At 36.5% G+C, this 23766-nt stretch overlaps 2 protein-coding genes across 6 annotated transcripts in view; one reads left to right on the top strand and one right to left on the bottom strand.

Annotated features, from left to right (window-relative positions):
* pxna (paxillin a) overlaps window positions 1-11653 on the top strand; it is a 43073-nt gene extending 31420 nt beyond the window's left edge. For 4 of the 5 annotated variants that reach the window (XM_051110206.1, XM_051110204.1, XM_051110209.1 and 1 more), the window contains 3 exons: window positions 565-1641; window positions 2920-3189; window positions 3951-4584. In XM_051110206.1, coding sequence (XP_050966163.1) covers window positions 565-1641; window positions 2920-3189; window positions 3951-4271 — 1668 coding nt within the window. In that variant the 3' untranslated portion in view covers window positions 4272-4584. Of the gene's footprint in view, window positions 1-564; window positions 1642-2919; window positions 3190-3950; window positions 4585-6881; window positions 7041-8195; window positions 8370-8718; window positions 8801-8937; window positions 9087-10270 lie in introns of those variants that run through there. The other variant, XM_051110207.1, reaches the window with a different exon arrangement.
* Window positions 11654-16055: 4402 nt separating this feature from the next.
* ostf1 (osteoclast stimulating factor 1) lies at window positions 16056-23366 on the bottom strand. The gene is made up of 10 exons (XM_051111056.1): window positions 23155-23366; window positions 21403-21449; window positions 21251-21301; window positions 21054-21117; window positions 20364-20417; window positions 20175-20282; window positions 19911-19960; window positions 19627-19705; window positions 16768-16866; window positions 16056-16672 (listed from the first exon to the last, which is right to left on the bottom strand). The coding sequence occupies exons 1-10, from the start codon at window positions 23186-23188 to the stop codon at window positions 16614-16616; spliced, it is 645 nt and encodes a 214-aa protein (XP_050967013.1). The 5' UTR covers window positions 23189-23366; the 3' UTR covers window positions 16056-16613.
* Between the last annotated feature and the right edge of the window lie 400 nt (window positions 23367-23766).

The following is a 23766-nucleotide window of genomic DNA, read 5'->3' as shown; positions in this document are numbered from 1 at the left end:
AGCAAAATTGTTTTGTAGAGCTTATGTAATGTCATTGGGTTTTGCACTTTAATGTATTGTAGGGGGTATCAGCGGTGTTGTGATTTATTATATGCAAGTGCTGATAATGATAATCAGATAGTAAACAGTAGATTATTATCAATCAAGGCATTTAAAATGAATCAAGGTTTATATGCCTGTATGAGGGCAATGCTCTCATGGGTCCATTATGAAGGTCTTGTTAGCATATCTGTCTTGGACGTGAGCCACACTGCGGTTGAAAAGAGAGAATCTGGAATGCTGTGGTTGTGGTGTCATGTTATATCTGGGAATTCTGGTGATTATATTTGCCTTCAGGTTGGTAAACCAACTTGGACTTTGTCACATTGACTAACTAAGACAAACTTGTTGAGATGAATTACATGACGCATTACTTTAGGTAATTGGTTTTGATGCTAGTTTAAAGGAAGATAATGGATGTTGTGTCTACTGTCTCCTCATATTGCATGTTATTCTCTCATATTTCAACTCAAATGCTTTCCTCCCTTTCTTTTTATTGTTGTCGTCTTGCTGTTGGTTGTCTAGTCTGGCTCTCTGTCAGTTAAGGAGGACTTATTATCCACTAAAGGGTCAGAACTTCCCAATCTTGTGGTGACTGAGAACCTCACAGTCCATTCTGTCCAAGTCCCAGAATCAGAGGTATCTGACCACAGCGTTCCTCCCCAGCCTTTTCCTAATTTACTGGAACTCCACATTGTTGAGGAATCCACAGCCATTGCTCCACTGGCCAACTCCACGGTGCTCTACACGTCCTCCAAGACCCAGTCGGAGAAACTGCTGGTAGTTTCTAGCACAAAGAGTCCAGCCCCTGAGACTCGTTTATCACCTGAACCATTTGCAAAAACTTCAAGTCTTCTAGCATCAGGTTTACACACACGTGAAATCAGTTCTCCCAAGACTGTCAATCCGAAAACGTTAAGTCCAGTTTTGGTCTCCAAAAATACTCCACTTGTGGTAGCAAAGGCCTCCTCGCCAGTTACGATTCCAAGGATTTCAAGCCCTGTTGCTAAAAGCCCAAGTCCACCACAGGATATCAAGAGCTCAAATCAAATTGTTGATGTGAAAAGTCCTAGTCCTATAACTGCTGGTAAAACCTCTAGTACAGTCGTGGTAAGAAAGAGCCCAAACCCAGCTCTTAGAGCAACCAAAAGTCCAGTCTCTGGAGTCCATGCCAAGAGCCCGCATTCCGAGCCAGGGATTACTAGCAAGAGTCCGGTGCCAACTACCATTACACTGCCCGCTCCTCCAGTTTCAACCCTAACATTAACTCCGAAGCCTTCCAAAGAGACACCTGAGAGCTTTGAACCGGGCATATTGGGAATAAGTCTTCCTTGCCCCAAGCCTCTTCTGGACGAAGCTCTGGACAAGCTATTGACGAGTATTTCTCAACCAGAGCAGGGGAAAGTGGTTGAAGGAGCTCCGGAGGTAAACAATGATGTTCTGGCACTTCTTCATCAGTCGACGCCACAGGGTGGCTTTAAAGATGTCACTTGGATGGACGACTCCCTAAACCCCACATCGATCCCTGGGATGTCAGAAGTTTCGCTGGATCTTCCACTTCTCCAGCCATCAGCGGTTGAAAGGCTCTCCGCTTCTGGACAAGTACGAGGCGCACCGACTCTGTCAGACTGTCTAAAATTTGCACCCCTAAATTTAGCGAGCATGAGCGAGAAGCATGCTGAACCCCGTACGGCTGTTTATGCTTTCTCAAATACATGAGCCTGATCCTTGGGCCAAGGGGGCCTGTTGATACCCAATCTGAACCTTTCCATCCTGCTCGGATAGAAGAGCCCGCCATTAGCAGGTTAAATATGCCTCTCAAAACCTGATACACATGTGCAAACGTCATTTAGTTCTCCTTAAATTGGAGGGATAGGCATTTAATTGGGTTTCTGTTGCATTGCTTTGCATCATATGTTTGTGAAAAGGTGGAGAATTGAGGAATCCAAAGTATGCGTGGTGCATGAAATGGATAAGATTCTGTGAAAGGAGTTTTTGCAATGTTCAAATGCATGCCCTGACGCGCTTCGTCAACGAGATGTATGGCGTTAAATGGACAACAAGGCTAGGCTTGCTTGCTTCTGTGCAGTTCTGTAGTGGAGTTTCATTGTGCAATTGCATTCCATCTACACTTCATTTCTTCAAGGCACTCGATGCAGGAGATGTTCTGCAAAGTGGTTATTTACTGATTCCGTGGTTTGATGGTTTTGCATGAGGAAAACTTGTGCAGTTGCTCAAGTTTATGTGTGTCAAGTCTAAATCCGTTTTCTCGGTGCCTTAAAAATCATGCAGATTCATACGCATCGATCTTGAAATCCAGCGTTTAAGTCATATATTGTTTGTGTTGACCGACCAGTAACAAAAAATCAAAAAATTAAATTAATTGCAATTCATTAAAGTAATGTAAAATATCTGGGCAATATTCGTTCCATCCCAACTGTTACTGTTCTGAGGCTTCTCTGGCTTTTATTTAAACAATCCTTGAAGTGCATCTAAAATTAAAGTGCATGTAATCAAATGCTGTATTGAATTTATTCACTCTAACTTTGAAGAAAAGGGAAGTTTTTAATCAGTTTTTAGTTACAATAGAAGGTTAAAATTGACAGTTCGCCTTGCCAGTTTTGCTTTGCATTGCTTTTGGCATGTTGTGTTTGCTTCATGGTCTGTATATGCAGTCTTTATATAGTTTGTAGAAGGTTAGAAATGTTTCTGCTGTGAGTCACAAAAGGGATGCTTCGATTGCATTGGCCCAAACCAGATCAGTGTAAGGTTGCTTTCTAGAGGCGTTTGGACTGGATGTTCTTGAATGGCATTCACAAAGAAAGCACTGCATGATCTAAATATTAAAGTGGTCGTTTCATTAATGCTGCCTCTCCGCAGCTTAAATCGGTCATCAGACGCACAAAGGAAACGTCCAATGTCCACCCGATGTTTCGCGACGACCACATGCGCAAAAAAATGGGCCCGCTAATTCTCAACAAGAGTAACTCCCAGGATCTGCTCATTGAAGAGCTGCAAGGGAAACTGGGAATCGGTCGCACTGAGCGGCCACGAAAACAACCAGATGATTGGCTTACGGAAGGGGTCATTGTTTGTTCCAACCCACAGCGCTTAAGAGAGGAAGGTGGTGCATCGCCAACGGTTGATAAGGTAGCGTAATTTTACTGGTGGAACTCACAAAATGCTAGCACAACAACATTTCTTACGTTGGTTTGTTATATAAAACTGGCTTTTTATCTTTTCTAAAACATTTTTAAATAGAGTGCAAACAACGCCCACTAGTGGTTCCTGCTAAGAACTTTAATTCATACAGCTTTAAAGGTGGTTTTCCCAATATTTAGATTTTTTTTGCACCCTCAGATTCCAGATTTTAAAATTGTTTTATCTCGGCCAAATATTGTCATATCTTTACAAACCATATATCAATGGAAAGCTTATTTATTGAGCGTTCAGATGTATATCAGTGTTGTTAAATTTAATTGAAACAAACAGCATTTGAAAATTGGGTAGAAAGACAAAGGTACAAAACATATTTCAGTATTTTGAGAGCTTATCAAGTTGGGCTTGATTAAGTGCTTTTCAGTGCTTAATGCAAGCTCTTTTGGCACAGTTTGCTTGTCGTGACTATGATTGGTGGATTTTTTTTTTTCACAGCATCATGAGTAATGTAGTTTTTCCACCAGGAATTCTGCTCTTTAACACAATTCTATAAAAAATAAGTTGAATAATGTCAGCTGATGGTTTCAGCAAAAGCACATACCTTCGATTTTACAATCTCAGAGCTTACATCAGTTCTGTGTTTAAAGGTTTTAAAGGAATTTTTACTTCCAGAACACAATTTTTGCATTTTATTATGCATTTTGTGCTCCTTTCACTTCTTGCTACGCATTTCATGTTTCTTTGTCCATCAGATCATCATTCCTCCAGACTCTCCCAGTCCTCCGAAAAAAGTCCTAACCCATCCTGTCCCAAAAAAGCAAGATCCTGTGATACAGATGCCCGCTCCTCTCCCCCCACCACCTCCACCCCCTAGGGAGCCCTCTCCTCCTCCTCCACCACCTCCTCCTCCTCCTCCCGCTCCTCCAGTTACAAGTCCACCTCCACCTAAAGACCCCACCCCTCCTCCATCCCCTCCTCCCAAACCTGTGACCCCACCCCCTCCACCAAAGGTTTTAGCATCTGTGGGCTGCCAAACGGAATATGAACCTCTTTTTCCACCGGTACAAGCATGAACTTGCTTTCTCTGTTTATCTGATCAGAGCTTGCATCAGGGTTCCCACAGTCATGGAAAACCTGGAAGTATTAGGGGATTTGTTAGGCCTGGAAAAGTCTAAAGGTTGCATTTTGAGTAAAACTTGCTCACAAGCCATAGTGAATCATTCTGAGAGTTGATTCTTTTCTATGAATCTCTGAACTGGTTCACAGTTCAATTTGCATGATTCTTCAGTGAATCATTTGGAATTGATAGTAAATGTGTATGTATAGTGAGTGTGAATAATAAAACTACTGGAATGATCATTTTGGAAATTCATTGGTCAGATAGTGTGGGAACCCTCTGTATTGTTTCTATCCATTTTTTCATGGTTTCTAAGCATGTTGCATATGGAGCGCATGCCGTTGTGTGCTTGACCTCCAAACAGCATTTGCACTAGGAGTGTCTCAGCATTTATTAAATAGTTTGCCGGTGCCAACACGTCCCATGAAGACAGTCTGCCCTTGTGTTTTCTCTTGTTTTTCCTCTAGATTCCTGGTACATGAACAAATTCTGTTGCAAATGAAGTGCTAGTGACAGAAAAGGCTGTTGATCTGCTGGCTATCAGTTACAGTTTGCAACAAACTATGCTTGAGCTTCTCCTGTTTTTGGCAGATTTTGATTCTAAAGCAAAGCCAGGTTTTTAAGTCAGCAAGAATTGTGCAAATTTAATAACATGCTGCAGAATGACCCAGATTTAAAGGGGTCATTGGATGCAAAACTCACTTTTATATGTTGTTTCAACATAAATGTGTGATTAAAAAATGATAAAAATCCACCCAGTGTTTTTTTTTTTTTTTTAATCTTTATAAGTAATATCCCCTTCTTCAAATCAGGCCATTGTCAGGTTCTTGCCGGTGTGGTGTCACACCAACCAAGGCTGCTCCCACTTTGACATGACCGTCTTACCTTAGACCCGCTCTAAATAAGCTGAGTGAGCTGTAATCAGGCCGACCGCCATTGTGTCGACTCCGGTGCAGTTGGAAGACAAGTATGTCTCTGATTGCACGATGGAGGTGTTCCGTTGTTGGATGTAGTAATGAACATAGCAGTCATCATTTACTCCTGACCTCTGGGCCGCTGAAGATACAGAGGATTACGTTACTTTTGTTTTTAAAGGAAATGCGCCCAGCAATGTACATAAATGCGTCTATGTTCGCGTAAATCACTTGTGATCCAGCTTCACCTACAGCAGAAGTGAGTATAAGGGTTTTTAATGCGTCTTTGCAAATCGCCTTTCTTTAAAATGTGCTAGTTAGCAAGTTTTGCAGCTAAAGTAAACATTACTGCTCGTCACGCCCCAGAAAAGAGGGGCGGGGTGAGCAGAGCTCATTAGCATTTAAAGGAACATGCAACAGAATGGCCTGCTTAAAAAGAGCTGATTTTGACAAGGTAAAAAGGATGTTTTTTACACTACCACTGAGAAATTTTAGCCAAAGTATGTAACAGACTTCTCATTGCGACCCTAAAGAATCATATCAACTTGTGGAAATTGGGCATCCGATGACCCCTTTCATACTGTGAGTCACAAGTCAGGCTGCGCGGAAGTGCTTAAAGAGGATGTGTGAGTTACTATTTTTGGCTTCTGAAGAATGCTTCTGTGTCACGGTTCTTTGAATTGAGAGACTGGAGATGGGGTTACCAGACCTTTTTGACCCATAACCTTGCTTGGTCTGTCATCTAATTATGTCTTTAACACCTTCTTGATGCTGTTGTATTTAGGGAAGGTTACGCAGAGAATGTGAGCTTGGTTTCCTTGGATTAATAAAAGTCATGATTTAAAAGCCTTACCATTTATGTAATAATAAACTTGTATGTTAAATTGCATTGCAAGTGTTGCATAAAAGCTAATCAGATTTGCTGTGTATGAATAGTAACTTTGTAATTTGTGCAGGATCATGCACCTCTGCTGGTTGTTGATTCATTTGCTCTAAAAGCTGTGAAATAAGACAAATGCAGTAAACATTTCCATTACATGCGTTGCTGTGGCTAATTACAAGTGATTCAGAGTTTCAGCGAAGTACTACTTGCGCTCCTTTAAGTGCATGCGGTAGCTGTTTAATAACCACTAACTTCCTGTAATGGATTGACTACTGAATGATGCAATTAAATGTGTGCATTTCAGCAGCTCTTGATGTACATGCTGCATTTCTATTGAAGTTGGAAAAGATCTTTTCACATGCTGATGGTCATATTGAGAAAATATTCATTCAAAAGAGAAGTTGATTTCTCAGTATCATGGTGCAAAATTGATCATTTTGGGGCATTAATACATTTCTGAAATTTTCACTTTTCAGTGCTGAAAAAACAAGTGAAGTGTCAGTGGGATGTGTGATTTTTAAGTCCTGTAAATGTTTAGGCATGAATTATTCACATTGTGTCATTGATCAAACTGATGAAGATCGACCTGGTAAAAAGTGTACCAAAAGGTGCACTGGATGAATGCATTTGCTGAATGACTTGGTTGGTAGTAATTAGTAGTGTGCACCAAGGAGAGTGTTAAATATAAGCACAACTGCTTATGTTGTGTGTGCAAGTGCAGAGAGGGATTTGCTTTAAAATGTGAAAATTCTTTCCCTTTTTCTTGTAGATTATGGCTCAGGGCAAGAGTTCCCCCACCAGCGTTCCAAAGCAGGGGAATAAACTGGATAACATGTTGGGCAGCTTGCAGTCAGACCTCAACCGTCTGGGTGTCCAGACTGTCGCCAAAGGCGTTTGTGGAGCCTGCAAAAAACCCATTGCTGGCCAGGTAAGAAATCCCTTCAAGAACTCATTTACTTGCCAAATCATTTTCCAAGCCTATATTGCATTTGGATTTTAGGATATTGTGCCCTAGAGTGGATGCTCTGCTCCAAAACAAACCAAAAGGCCACCAAAGTATATTCTGCCTGTCAGTGTAGAACAAATTTTTTAACATGAAGACATAAATTCATTTTATTGTAATAAATCAGAAAAATAAATAAATAAATAATTAAGTTGGCTTGAGAAAGCCAACTTACTGAAATGCTATTTAAACTTAGTATTATTTTTTCCATTTATTCATCATTTATTTTTACTTTTCTAACTGATCAGACTTACGGTTTTCCTAAAAATGATGATTAAAGCTGGGAAAAATCCCATAGACTTACATTGATGGAATGTTCAAATGAGCCAAGACAAAACTCCAACTGTCTAAACTCTCAGAATCCCTTGAGACTCAATCAGGCTTTTCTTCTATGTATTATTTCATGCTAATCATGCTAGAAATATGGTAGTAACATTCTAATCACGCTAGTTACATGTTAACAAACTGCTAATCATGCTAGAAACATGCTAGCAACATGCTAGTAACTTGCTAATCATCTGTCTATCGTTCTATTTGACTGACTGTATTGCCTTGAAAACATTCAAGCTTTAAGCTTTAAAACTACTTTAAACTTTTCAAACTTTCTGATCTTAAACTTAGTTAGTCTTGACTAACTTTTTTTTTCTAGTTATTATTATTTATATATAAGACGTATTTAAAAGTTTGTTTTTTTTTTGAAAAGTAATGATAGAAATCAATACTTTTTTTTTAGTAAGGATGCTTTAAATTGATCAAAAGTGATGATAAAGACATTTACAATGTTACAAAAGACTTCTATTTCAGATAAATGCTGTTCTCCTGAACTTTCTATTCATCAGATTTATATTGTGTATTTCACAATATTACATATTACTGTTTCTACTGTATTTTGATTAAATAAGTGCAGCATTAGTAAGCATTCTTTTTGAATGGTCTCAGATGTTATTGTGTTTATGCATTTATCTGGATGTTTTAATTTTAAAGTTTTAGCTTGTAGGCTTTGCGAGATGCTGATATTCAGTCTTGTCTTCTTTAAGTGCAATCGTACACTTCCATCCTCGTTTTCTTTGATTCATTCAGGTGGTGACAGCCATGGGTCGGACGTGGCATCCGGAACATTTCGTGTGTACTCACTGTCAGGAGGAAATCGGCTCCAAAAACTTCTTTGAGCGAGACGGCCAGCCGTACTGTGAAAAGGACTACCACAGCCTCTTCTCTCCACGCTGTTACTACTGCAACGGGCCCATTCTGGACGTAAGGATTCTGCTTCCTATCACCACCTTAAGCGGTCACAGAGGGGGCATTCATGGACATGTGTGTTAGTGTCTCATGTGTCACCACCCAGTCGTGATGGGGCTTACTATAGCCGGCCACACTTTACCTCGGGCTTCAGGTTTCCTGTAAACATAAACAGTCAGTCAAAGACAGTCTAAATAGGTCCTTTGCAGTAAAACTCAATGTATATGTGAATTTATAAATGACTGTCTCATTCTTAGTTATTCTTGTTGTAATTTTGCCTATATTCTTTCATATTAAATTGTGCTCTCTGTTCTTGTTTCACCATCATTTCATTTTAGTGAATTGCTTTTACTTCCTCCTGCAGAAAGTGGTGACCGCATTAGACAGGACTTGGCATCCAGAGCATTTCTTTTGTGCCCAGTGTGGGTCATTCTTTGGGCCTGAGGGTAAGCAGCTTCCACTCCTCTCAACCTTTTTTCTTCTCTTTTCTGTAGCCGATGTTTCCTTTTTCTACCAGCTTATTTCCTTAAAAAGGTTTTAGGCCTTTGGCAACCTTTTTTCTATTTATGTCAATTTCCTGCAGGTTTCCATGAGAAGGAGGGAAAGGCATACTGTAGGAAAGACTACTTTGACATGTTTGCTCCCAAATGTGGCGGCTGTGCTCGGGCCATCCTGGAGAACTATATTTCGGCCCTTAACTCACTTTGGCATCCTGAGTGTTTTGTCTGCAGGGTCAGTACTATATATGTGTTTGTGGATGTCTGTACTGATATATCAGCCAGGTTAATTAATAGACCAATATTTGGTGCAGTCCTATTATTTTGTTTTGTATTTTATTTTATTTTATTTTATACATTGTATTTTTTAATGTGTTTTTTAATGTTATTAAATATTGCTATTAAGAGTACAAAATATTGGACTATTAATGTATTATACAAAATAATTTTATATAATCTTAAATGAAGTGTTTATTTGAAAAAACAGATAACTCCGTTTTTTTTTTTATTTTCAAAAATCGTGTTTTTTATTATGTTATCATGTTTTATTTTATTGTAATTTTTTTTGTTGTATTTTTCGTCATTTTTACTTCGTATCAAAATAACCCAACTGCAGTTTGATTTCGCACAATGAAAAAACATGATTTTTGAAAATTGTTAACTGTGTTATCTGTTTTTGCAAATAAACTCTTCATATATAGAGTCAGCATGTATGTATTTATAAATCTGATGACTTTAAAATTCAGTATATTTTTATAAAATAAATATTCTGTATTCTTGTATTATATAATTATTTACTTATACAGTTATATATTTAGGATTTATAATTTTATTGTGATTATTACATGTTATATTATTTTCAGGATTTACATTTTATTAAAGGTATTACATTTTATTTTATTTATTTAATTCAGCAGGGTTGCTGACATTAAATATTGGCCCGTTAATATATTATACTAAATAATTATATAAAATATGCAATATTGGATTGTATATAGTTATAAATCTTTTATAACTATATATAATCTCTTAAAATTTAAAGTATTAAATATATAAATATAAATATAAATATATTATACTAAATAACTAATCAATTCTGCAATAGTGTATACTGAATTGTGTATATTAGAAATTTCATTTTTAGATTTTTAAATATTCTGATTTTATAAAACAAAAAAATCAAGATTTTTAACAAAATATTTAAAATATTAATTCACATAGACATATCATCAGTCTTCAGCCATGCTGTCATCTCAAAATTGGTGTTGGTTTTGGAAAATTTGTGATGATTATGTTGCTATCGGTGTATTTAGGATGTATGCACATTTCAATATCAGATGTTTCTGTACTATCTGCGCTGTTTTATTGAAGTAGTACTTGAATCATTCATGCATGCGTTTTCTCTCTTGTCCTCCACAGGAGTGTTTCATTCCCTTTGTGAACGGCAGCTTCTTCGAGCATGAAGGGCAGCCCTACTGTGAGGCTCATTACCACGAGCGCCGCGGCTCCCTCTGCTCGGGCTGTCAGAAACCCATTACCGGCCGCTGCATCACCGCCATGGGCAAGAAGTTTCACCCTGAGCATTTCGTCTGTGCCTTCTGCCTTAAACAGCTGAACAAGGGCACATTCAAAGAGCAGAACGACAAACCCTACTGCCAAAGCTGTTTTGTCAAACTCTTCAGCTAGAATCTTAGTGTTGAGGGGGGTGTGTTTGAACATGCACGCCAATGTCGAAAATCCCAAGGGTCGAGTTTTACGGTTTGTCACAGTGTCATCTTGTGGCGATAGTGAGCATTACACCAGCTTGTTCCTGTGCCAAAGCACCGTCAGACAAGTGTAGATCTTCAGGGAGGCTATTACGATTTTTAACAGCCTTTTTAAAATGCTTCCCCTGGATCTAAAGACTAAATTGTGGTCATTAAATTGCGTGGAGCTATTTTAGATATTATCAACTGCATCGAGACAAATCAAGATCTATTTTTGTACTTGTTACACACACACTGAGCTTAACTTGAACACATCTGTTTGCACATTTCAGCCATCTCTTTTGCTGCTTTCTGGTATAACAACACTCTGTTATTGTTTTTCGCTTCCTTTCTCCATCGGCCACATCAGGTTTTTCTTCAAGGTGCAATAACAGCTAGGCATCATCAAAACCTCAATGCCATATTCTGTATATTTTTCTAATTTTTTGGTACTCTGAGAGTTTGCTCAGTGCATGTATTTTTCTGTCTGATCACTTTATAAAGTGTGCTCTTTTACTTCTTTTGTTGACGATTGTTTCTATTTTTATATTCATGGGTGGTTTCTGTTTTTCTGGATGGCTGGAGTGGTTTGAGCTTCCATCCTTATGCCTTTGAGAGTTCAACTGTGGAACCAACTTACTTCTGCTGTTATAATACATATAAACGCCTTCTTAAAGATACCGGTTTGGGCCCAGATGCCCGTTTCGTTGAGTATATGGTGTTCCACAATGTGCCTGTTGCCACCGGGCAGTTTTGGCGATTTACTTACAATGATGTTTGTCTTAATTTCTTGTATGTAATGAGTTTGTGATACACATTTTCCCCCTATTTCATCTGATTTCCTACTGTATGCAAGTAAATATATTAAAGTCTTACGGATTATCAGTGATTGCAGAAACTTTACTCGACTATTGTTTTTACATAATTTAAAGACTTTCTTTTTCAGGGTGATGTCATTATTTTATTCTACATTGACGGATGACATGCACAATGTATTTAAAACTTGGGGTCTAAATGGACTGTACAAGACGTTGAATAAATACCAGGATCTGAATGACTGATTTACACATTGTTGATTTTGTTTGCTGTATTTGCATTGTTTTAAATTCATTTTGCATAACTTTAATTCCCAGGGAATATATGAACTGGTGATGTCTATGCTTTGAATAGAGTATGGATGTTAATATTGTCCACATTCCACTAAAAATAAGCAGAACTACATTTTATAGTATGATGAATGTTCACTCATGAATATATCCAATGTCAGAACAATTTTAACAGCATCTGTCTAATCTGACTCTTTAGCGCCACCATATGATTCATTTAAAGCGCCTTGCTAATATATGCGTTTAATATTATGTCTGAGCTGAGGCCTGTGATCATAATTACGAATAAAAAAAACTCCCAACTTAAATATCACACATTAAAACATTTTTTATCTTTTGTGTCATTAGTGTGTTGTTCAGAATCAATCTAAACTGCACTTTCAGCAGCTGAGACTGGCAGAAGAAATGGACAAGTCAGCAAATTATTTCAGAATTTTTGTTGTTGCCGAATTGGCAAGATGTAACGTGAGGTCACTAAACTTTGAATTTCCTTTCCAGTAAATGCAATAGCGGGGTCAATGACGTCCTTATAGTTCCTAGTTAAGAAATAAACCAAATATTCTGAAACTTAAGAAAATTAAACATGGTTTTATTATAGTAGCTAAAAGTGTAGTAACCATGTTTTTGGCGTATTGATTACCATTTGTAAAACCAGCGTTTTACCACAAATACCATGGTTAAACTCTGGTTAGAATGGTTAATTTGTAGTTACCGTGGTTTAACTATAGTAACCATGTTTTTTTAGTTTTATTTGTAGTAAAACCATGATTAATAAGGGGAACTAAATCCAATATCACACTTAAAAGGCTGGGGACAATCATGGTATTATTATGGTATGTTGTAATTTATAGAATAATAGTGATGTATTAACCTGTAAACTCCTTATTTATTTAAATTGGCAGTTATTTTTTAAAGCGCGCGCTCATCTAGCGGCATTTCTGACAGGAATGGCGCGAGTTTCTGAGGTGAGTCTTTTGACGCCACATTTAATCAATTTCTTTACAAGAAATATTGAAATAACTTGATTAATAACATGAACTAGATAGTAAAGTTCGTAGACAAACTTTAAGTTGGCTTGAAAAAGCCTAGCCAGAAAGTTTTAAAAGTTTTACGTTAAGTTTGACTGTTTTCAGTTTAAAATAGTTTGAAAGATTAAAGTCTGAATGTTTTGAAGGCAATACAATCTATTAGAAAAACAGATAGATATGGTGTTGCTGTGTGGTTGCTAGGGTACCTGGGGTGGTTGCTAGGGTGTTGCTATGCATTTGCTAGGGTACTCAGGGTGGTTGCTAGAGTGTTACTATGTGGTTGCTAGGGTACCCAGGGTGGTTGCTAAGGTGTTGCTAGGCAGTTTCTAGGGTACTCAGCGTGGTTGCTAGGGTGTTGCTATGTGGTTGCTAGGGTATCCAGGGAGGTTGCTAGGGTGTTGCTAGGCGGTTGCTAGGGTACTCAGGCTGGTTTCTAAGGTGTTGCTAAGCAGTTGCTAGAGTACTCAGGGTGGTTGCTATTTAAGTTGCTATGCAGTTGCTATGCTTCCTGGGATGGTTACTAAGTTGTTGCTAGGGTACCCAGGGTGGTTGCTAGGGTACCCGGGGTGGTTGCTAAGGTGTTGCTAGACGGTTGCTAGGGTACTCAGGGTGATTGATATGGTGTTACTGTCATGTTGTTACCATGATTAGCAAGTTATTAGCATGCTGCTAGCATGTTTAACATGTTATTAGCATGTTTCTAACATGATTAGCAAGTTACTAGCATGGGTCTAGCATGATTAGCAAGTTGCTAGCATGATAAGCATGTTGTTATCATGTTTCTAGCATGATTAGCAAGATACTAGCATATTTCTAGCATGATTAGCAAGTTACTAACATGATTAACATGTTACTAGCATGTTTCTAGCATCATTAGCATGTTACTAGTATGATTCTAGCATGATTATCAAGTTATTAGCATGTTTCTAGCATGATTAACATGTTACTAGCATGTTGCTGGCATAATTAGCATGATTAGCATACTGCTAACATGATTTAAATAGATTAGAAATATTAGATGTGTCTGAATGAGTTTAAATGGATTAGTAATAGTACATAGAAGTGAAGCTTCACTTAGTCTCAAAGGATTCTTGGAGTTTAGATTTGAATTTTGACAGTTGGAGTTGGCTTATTTGAACATTCCGTCAATGTAAGTCTATGGGATTTTTTGGTGGTTTTGACAGTCTGGTTTACGAAAACTGAGTTTGATGGTTCCAGCTTAAAAGCTCTAGGAGGAGATACGTTTTAAAAAAGGGTCTCAGAAGAAGAAGAAGTTTAAATACAATATCAGTAAGTTGGCTTTTTCAAGGCAACTTAATTAAGAAGAAGGTTAGCTACAGTTAAGATGGAGGAATAAATTAAGACTACAGCCATGGTAATTATATTTCTTTGACATGAAACGCGGTACTCTTAAAGCTTGATGCAAATTTAGTTCTTTCATTTTAGTAACAAGGACCACACCACAAACACGTCTGTTTTTAAGCCGCATGAAAAAAAAAACTAGAACGAGGATTGTGGTTGGCCTGACATCATGTTTTAATTAAAAAAAAAAAAAAAAAAAAAAAAAAAAAGATGTTCAAAAGGATCCAAAAATCAATTGCAAACTCTTGCAATTGCAAACTTTTGCAATTGCAAAAAATTGTTTAAGACTGGGCACACTTGCATTCTTTATTATTATACCATCTTGCATATTTAAGAAATAACACCTAAGTAGTAAACTGTAAAATAATTACCTTCTTGTTCAATTAAATTGGCCGTTATTATTTAAAGCGCGAGCTTGGCTAGCAGCGCGCGCACAGTTTTTCTGACAGGAATGGCGCGAGTTTCTGAGGTGAGTCTTTTGATGCCAAATTATATCAATTTCTTTAGAAAAATATTGAAATAACTTGATTAATAACATTAGATTAAGATGAAGGTTACCTACAGCAAAGATGAAGGAATAAACGAAGACTAGAGCGATTGTAATCAGGCTATATTTCTTTGGCATTAATCGCGTTGCTCCCAAAGCCAAACTTTCAAAAAGCTGCACAAGCTTGACACAAATGTAGTTCTTTCATTTTAGTAATAAGGACCACACCACAAACACGTCTGTTTTTAAGCTGTTTTTTCAAAAGGATCCAAAAAACAATTTCAAACTATCAAAAGGTGTTTGGAACATTAATTTCTTTCCTCTGTTCAAATTAAGTCTTATATATTGCTTAAGACTGGGCACACTTGCATTCTTTATTATTATACCGCACATTTAAAAAATAACACATAAGTAGTAACCTGAAACATAAATACCTTCTTATTTAAATAAAGTTATTGTTTTAAGCGCGACCAGCTAGCAGCGCGCACACAGCAGGAATGGCGCGAGTTTCTGAGGTGAGTCTTTTGACGCCAAATTATACCAGTTTCTTAAAAAAAATATTGAAATAACTTGATTAATAACATTAAACTAAGATGAAGGTTAGGTACAATTAAGCTAGAGCAAAATGAAGACGATGGTAATTATATTTCTAAGGCATGAATCGCGTTGCTCTCAAAACCAACGTTCAAAAAGCTGCACAAGCTTGACGCAAATGTAGTTCTTTCATTTCAATAAGGACCACACCACAAACACGTCTGTTTTTAAGCCAAATGAACAAAAAACTGAAACAAGGTTTGTGGTTGACCTGACTTCATGTTTTCATAAAAAAAAAAAAAAAGATATTCAGAAGGACCCAATAATCAATTGCAAACTCTCAAAAAATGCTTTGAACATGATTTTTTTCCTCTGCTAAACACAAACGACGGTCCTTTGAAGAATGTGGGTAACCAAAGAATCCCTTGTTACTTGCTTGACTTGCATAGTATTTTCACACATCTATATGGAAGTCAAACACTGTTTGGTTACCCACATTCTTAAAAATATCTTCTTTATATTGAGAAGGATTAAAGTCCAACAGGTTCGATGAATAACAGAATTTTGGGGCAAGCTATTTATTTAGAACATGTTTAAAATAAAAGAATATCCCTAATTTTATTATGAAGAATGTGCATTTTTTTTATTATCAGTCAACTTAGTTTCATCATGCAATATAACGAGTAAGATTTAAATATAGTCTTCCCTATAATATGTCCCCAGTGTTGAACAGCACATAATAATCTGATTAAAAATAAATTAAAATTGCGAAACGCTAAAAATACTAAATACATACACTTATACAAAATATAGAAATCGTAAACTTAAATCTTGATGTAAAAAAAAATGTTCACAAACTTAAGTAAACAACCCTTTTTTACCTTAAAAATATGGCTAAATGAATGCAAACAATGAAAAAAGGACACTTAAAATACCACTGCATTCAAGCTCCAAGCCTGAGTCTTGCATAAAAAGCAAAGGCCACTGATTTATTTGCATAGTTGTAACATTCAGATTTACATGCATCCCAGAAGCTATCATCAAGCACATCTCAAACACACACACACACAAACACAATCAATCAGGTAAAATGCTTTGACACACACCCTTACCACATACACGCGCATAAAACATTTGGAATAAAAAGACCCAGCGCTCTGAGGCAGTCTGGGTGATCTCCCTATTAAAAAACTTTTTTTAAATCAAAAAGAAAGTTCTATGGAATAAATACAGTTGAGAGAGGAGCAGCGAATAGAAGAACGAATGTTCACTGTGTCCATCCTAAACATGTACAGAACAGACAAGTACTGCAATACTTTTACAATGAACTGGAATGAGAAAGAAAGTTAAGACAATCAGACAACGACAACCAGCTTTCATATCCTCCCCACCCTTGTACATAACATTTCCCACACATATATCTGATCTATATACATGTTGTGTGATGGTTTGTGTTGGAATGAATGTAGGAATGAATGGACTTCATTAGTGCTGCTCCTCTCAGTCGGAGTCTTCATCATCAAGATACTCCTCGGCATTACTGTGGGTGCGGAGAATCACTGTATATATAAGAGACAGACAATTAAGTGTGAATCTGTCTCACAGGAAATGATATGTGAAGGAGCTAACTGAAAGGAGACACCCTGTGACTCACCTCCTCCCAGTTTCCTCTTCAGCAGAGAAGCACACTGAGCATTGGTGGCCATATCCAGAGCGGTCTTCTTCTCGTTGTTTACCACGTCTGTCCTGGCATCTATAACAACATATGCAATATAAGCAATGCAAAAAACAAACATGCAGATGAGTTATACAAGACATACAGTTGAGGTCAAAAGTTTACATGCACATTGCAGAATCTGCAGAATGTTAATTATTTTACCAAAATAAGAGGAATCATACAAAATGCATTTTATTTTTTTATTTAGCACTGATCTGAATAAGACATTTTACATAAAAGATGTTTACATATAGTTTACAAAAGAAAATAGTTTAATCTATAAAAATGACCCTGTGCAAAAGTTTACATACGCCTGATTTTTAATACTGTGTTGTTGTCAGCATTTTTGTGTATTTAAACCCTTTCCAGCAGTGACTGTATGATTCTGAGATCCATCTTTTAAAACTGATGAAAACTGAGGGACTCATATGCAACTATTACAGAAGGTTCAAACACTCACTGATGCTTCAGAAAGAAACACACTGCATTAAGAGCTGGGGGTGAAAACTTCTGAAGAGAATGAAGATGTGTGCATTTTTCTTATTTTGCCTCAATATCATATTTTTTTCCATTTAGTACTGCGCTTCAGAAAATACAAAAGATACTTACATGTTTCTCAGAAGACAAAATAGGTCAAATTTACCCTGATCTTCAAATTCAAAAAGTTTTCACCCCCAGCTCTTAGTGCATTGTGTTTCTTCCTGGAGCATCAGTGAGCGTTTGAACCTTCTGTAACAGTTGCATATGAGTCCCTCAGTGTGAAAAGATGGATCTCAAAATCATACAGTCATTGTTGGAAAGGGTTCAAACACACAAAAATGCTGAAAAACCAAAGAATTCGTGGGACCTGAAGGCTTTTTCTAAAGAACAGCAGGCAGTTTAACTGTTCAGGACAAACAAGGGACTCGTGAACAACTATCACTAAACAAAAAAAAAAACAGCTGTGGATCATTTACGTAACAACACAGTATTAAGAATCAAGTGTATGTAAACTTTTAAACGGGGTCATTTTTATACATTTAACTAATATTTTCTCTTGTGGACTATATGTAAAAGTCTTCTATGTGAAATGTCTTATTCAGGTCAGTACTAAATAAAAAAAATAACATGCATTTTGTATGATCCCTCTTATTTTGGTATAATAATGAACATTTTGCAGATTCTACAAAGTGTAGGTAAACTTTTGACCTCAACTGTATGTCTTTATTCTCGATTTTTTTACATTTCAATTATAAACTGATTTACTAATAATTTAAACCAAACATGTGCCGCAACAAAACTAGATCACTCCTATCAGGACTGTGTAAGAATGGTTAGATATTAAAGAAATTCTCTATGAACAAATAACGTAAATGCTACAGGAAACCCTTAAACTTAATGCATTACTGAAATATTCATGTTTTAATGTACATTTATTTATCAAACTTGTTCGCACTACTAATAAATGTAAACCCTCGTTCTTTTAAGAACTGATATTGTATCATTTCAAGATGAAAATGCAATTAATTAGGACCTAAATATGGGCTTAATGCTTACTTTTTCCCCTCAGGAGCACATACACTCCTAACTATTTTTAAGTTAGGACCACATAAAAAACTAGGGGTGGAAAGACAAAAGAAAAGTACACTAGATTAATAAATATTTCTGCCTTAAAGAGTATGTATTAATTGTTTAATTATTTGTAGGCGTACTTTAAACTGTTAATACCATAGTGTAAACATTGTCATAATTCATCAACAGTCAATAAGCAATCGAATGCCATAAATGCATGTCATGCATTGATTATAAAATGCCCTGAAAGCACAAGCATGTAAAGCGCAACAATGCCGCATTATTATTTTGAAATGTGCCATGCTCATATTTATGTAATGAAATCATTGCCTTTTTAAGCTTAGTAATAACATTAGGCTGTTTCTCAATTCCTGTTTTTCTGTGCTAAAACCTCTTAAAATAATTGAAACGTTTGTTATAAAATTTAATAAGGCTTTTTATGACCTTAAATTTCATAAAGATGAAAAAAAACCAAAAAACTAACTTTTCTTCATTCATGCACATGCTCCTGAATTCATTTTACAGTTTGCACGCATCTATTTTTAGTCGCAGATGCAAGAGAAATGCTTGCACTATCAAGCCCTGCCCCACTCTAGTAGCTCATATACACTACCGTTCAAAAGTTTGGGGTCAGTAAGACTTGTAATAGTCTTTAAAGAAGTCTCTTATGCTCATCAAGGCTGCATTTATTTGATTAAAAATATAGAAAAAACAGTAATATTGCAAAATGTTTTTACAATATAAAATAATGTTTTTTATTTTAACATACTTTAAAATAGAATTTATTCCTGTGATGAAAAGCTGAATTTTTATCAGCCGCTACTCCAGTCTTAAGTGTCACATGATCCTTCAGAAATCATTCTAATATGCGGATTTATTATTAGAATGATCCATGTTGGATAATATCAACAGTTGTGCTGCCAAATATTTTTTGGAACTTGTGATTTTTTTTTTTTTCAGGATTATTTCATGAATAACAAGTTTAAAAAGTACAGTGTTTATTCAAAATATAAATATTTTATAACAATGTAAATTATTTAGTATTAACTTTTAAAAAAACTTTTAATTATTGACTTAATACATCCTTGGTGAATAAAAGTATTCATTTCTTAAAAAAATAATAATAATAAATAAGAAACAATAAAAATGTACTGACCCCAAACTTTTGAAAGGTAGTGTGTATATATATATATATATATACATATGAGTATGTGTTTATAAGGTGGAAAAAATGAATTCACTCACTTTTATTGAGCAACATCTCAACTATATCTGAATAACCCTTCCAGGCAGCTGCGTGTAGAGCCGTGTCTCCCAGTTTATTCTGTTGAAAAAAAATGAACGTGCAACATTTATTACATTGAGTAAAATATAAAGAACCTTAAGCATGGCTTCCGTTTCACTTTGTCACTTTTGCATACAGACCTTTATACGCTGATCTCACTATGCATTTTAACATATTAAAATGCAACGCATTTGATCTCAAGAACAGTGATTCATCAAAAACGTTTATCCAATGTTAGAGTTACCTGCTGATTGAGCTCACAATTCGGCTGACTCAGCAAAATCTCCACCACATCTAAGAAAACGCAAATACACAATAGGTTAAACGTTTCATCTTGCAGTTATTTTTGCTAATTGTCTCGGCACTTTCATTATTTTAAATTACCTATGGTGATGTGCCACTAATAAACACAGCAGGCTTAAACTGGCTTATGTAAGGTTGTGCACGACACAAAATTAAAATTCTGAAATAGTCAAAATGCATTTCTACCAATGCATGCATCTTTTACCTTTATGTCCTCCGTGACAGGCCCAGTAGAGAGCGGTGTTCCCTGCTTTGTCCAGTCCGTTGATGCCAACCTTGTTATCCAAACACTCTCTGAGCCAGCTCAGATTACCTGCATTCACACACAAAACATTTGATTGTTTCACCACATTATCAAACAAATAAACTGACAGATAGGTCTATATTTGGGTACCTCGCTTGGCTGCTTCATGCATGGGGTTGTCTATGGACTCTGCTTGCTCAGCCACTGCAAAAAAACGGCAAATTGCATCAAGATAAGAATGATATTCTGACAGATGCACGCACATCAATGACTACAGGATATTTTTACACATTTCCATTGCCTTCCAGGCAAATTTAAGTAAGGCTTAGAAACGTAATGGCATATAACGCATAAAAACAGAACGTGAGGTTGTTTTGTTCTAATCATTAACCTTAAGTACACTACCGGTCAAAAGTTTTTGAACAGTAACTAAGTCTCTTCTGCTCGCCAAGCCTGCATTTATTTGATCTGAAGTACAGTAAAATTTTGAAATATTTTTACCATTTAAAATAACTATTTCCTATTTGAATATATTTTAAAGTGTAATTTATTCCTGTGATCAAATGTAAATCTTTCAGCATCATTACTCCAGTCTTCAGTGTCATATGATCCTTGATTGTTGAGCAGAAGAACATTAAAAATCTTTCTGTTCAAAAACTTTTGACTGGTAGTGTGTATGTGCAATAGTAACAGTATTTCATCCATTATTATCTCTAAAAATGATCTCTGATATCCTGTAAAATCACAATTTACAAAAGCCACCATTTCAGTCACTGAAGATGTTCTAGTAAAGGACTGATGGTTTGTAGTTGGTTCTAGTTTGCCACTTGTTTTCATTACCGTAATTACTGGGAATAAGTCCAGTCCTTCCCCTGCATGTTCCCTTCCACCAGTTACTGTCACTCTAAAAAAAAAAAAAAAAAAAAAAAACCAGCAATCAGTGCAAGAATCATGAACACTGTTATGAATATAACACTCTTTATCTCCGCAATTAGAGGAGGAAGCATTAGTACTTCCAGGCGAGATTGTAAACTTACTGTATCTGAGATGTACAAAATATCTCCTTCCTCAAAGTACAGTTCATCTGGCTGAAAAAGAGGAAAATATACATGATGAACTCAACTCAGGCAAGCCAAAACAACCAAAACAAGGAGGAGTACTACTAAAAAATGAAAAAAATTACACTTACCGTTCTTGGGTCAAAGGTGAATAAAGCCCTGTACACCTTGACCTGACCTTTTTAAAACACAAATAATAATATTACTTATAAATTTCTAATGACTGCACACTCAAGCATTTTTATACAGATTCCATGTCTATTTTTATCAATGTTCTGCTCATTATTTACAGGGTCCGTAAATATTCCACCTGCCAAACCTTATCTTCACCTATCAACCGAACTATATGCAAAACATCATCACATCTACAACCAGGTAGTATCACAAAACTAAACAGCTCAAATGTAGGGCAAACCACATAACACAAATGTATGCAAGTATCCAAGCCAGAGGAACCCAAGCCCTCAGGCCTAAATATATATATATAAACAAACCATTATAAGCACAACAAAGGGTATTTCCTAGCTGCAAAAGTATTTCCATTTGGCCTATAACAATCAAGTGAGAAGCCCTGCTGAGCGGGATCCAACCGGCCACTCCCGAACTTCCAGATCAGGCTCTGAAATAGAAACAATGGCCTCCACCGGATACAGTTATTGTGTTTGTCCCCAATTACAATTACGATCAATTGTTCAGAAGTGTAAAATCTTTTCTGCAATACTAAAAAATAAGATGTTTCCCAAAGTTGGAAGGCATGTCCTGAGGCTGCCCTAGAATCTACACCACATTAAATATGTTATTGTTAGTGAAAAAGTTAAAGTAACTTGGTTTTGACCACTACTAAACAAAACAGTGCTAAATATTCCAAACATCCCATCCCACGCAACTGGTAAAATCTGCATGTTGGACATCACAGGTGCACATCCTGGGTAAAATATATGTAGAAAAAAGTGGGCATCCTTAAACTAAAGACATTTTGACCTATAAAGAGTTCAGAATTCAAATTTTCTACTTTTTTAGTATCAAAAATAAATTTGGACCATTTAGACCGATCACATGATTTTTTGCATTTTGAAAGGCATTTTTAATAATAAAAATAATGCAGGCCCATTATTTTTAGTTCTGTGGTCTAATGATGTAAGTATAAAAATACAAAAAACAGAAATAAAACAATTTTGGTTCTGCATATCGTTTTTGGAAATATATGCATTGTACCAGTTGTGAAAATATATTAAAAGGCTAGTATTGGTCTGGCTCTACCTATAACACATATCTTTGACTGTGCATCAGCATAAATCTCCAGTCCAAACGTCATGAGTTATTTTGCACACATATGCACAGTGAAGCTGCGCTTTCATATGGGGAAGTAGCTGGCTATTACAAGACAAATGGTTGTGACTCAAAACCGTATCGATCTCGACAACATTTTTGGCCATCATGGAAACAATGTTTTTGGCTGAGCCTATTTAAAATGCACCGACTGTCGCCTTGTGCGTCTACGTTGACCAAAACTAGCTTCTGAACTACAGCCAATGGCTGGCTTGAGCGATTTTCTCGTTTGTGGCAATGCGTTTTACTATTTATGTTTTGCTGTTTGAACTTTGAAGCTAAGTTGTAGTATGTTAATCAGTGACAAGCGTTTAAAACGCATAAAAGCGCAAAGAAAGTTGCGTTGCGTTGTGCTGGAGAAACGCCAAACTCCACCCGCAGCAGAAAGTTCACCAAGACCCAAAATTGCATGCTTCTATGTACATTTCAATATATGGCATCGGAAACGAGCGTGTTTGTAAGGCTATCAGACAAAGAAACGACACAAAAACTTATGAATAAATAATGAAACTTTAGTAGGCTTGCCGAGGTAGCCTTTTACTCGCACCTCTTACCTGGTTTAGCTGGTTTGGGGGGAGGCTTTGACATTTCTGAACTTTCCAAGACTTTTAAGGACGCCTTCCGAGTTCTTTCAACGTCAAGAACACGTAAAAACGATATTAAAACTGTTAAGAGTGTAAATGAAACAGTGTATCGCGGATTTCTTCCTTTAGGCGCTGTCAATGAGGAAGCGTGAAGGAGCCCAATGCGGAAAAGTTGCACTGCGCATGCGCAGTTCTCTAAAATTCCGTACTGCCCTTACGAACGTTTTAACATGTTGACAATGTTTCCTATGTTTTCAGAATTTTACTTAAGTAGTAGGCTATTAAGAAAACAGAATACAAGCAGATTCAGCAAACAAAAATGCATGTCAAACTGTTTATCTCAAATATGGATATAAATGTACAAATTATTAACCGCATGGCAGTGATAAATATTCCAATGGCTTATTAGACCTGTTATAATATTTATCGCTTTTAGCAATGATATGTGACCCCGGACCACAAAACCAGTCATAAGGGTCAATTTTTTAATCTGAAAGCTGAATAAATATGCTTTTCATTGATACATGGTTTGTTATGATAGGACAAATCATGAAAATCTGAGAGTGTATAAAAATCTAAATA

This window comes from Labeo rohita, chromosome 5 (assembly GCF_022985175.1).
Source record: "Labeo rohita strain BAU-BD-2019 chromosome 5, IGBB_LRoh.1.0, whole genome shotgun sequence".
In the NCBI taxonomy this organism is placed as follows: domain Eukaryota; kingdom Metazoa; phylum Chordata; class Actinopteri; order Cypriniformes; family Cyprinidae; genus Labeo; species Labeo rohita.
Note: the sequence above shows the minus strand (reverse complement) of the source record. Positions and strands in the feature narration are given on the sequence as shown.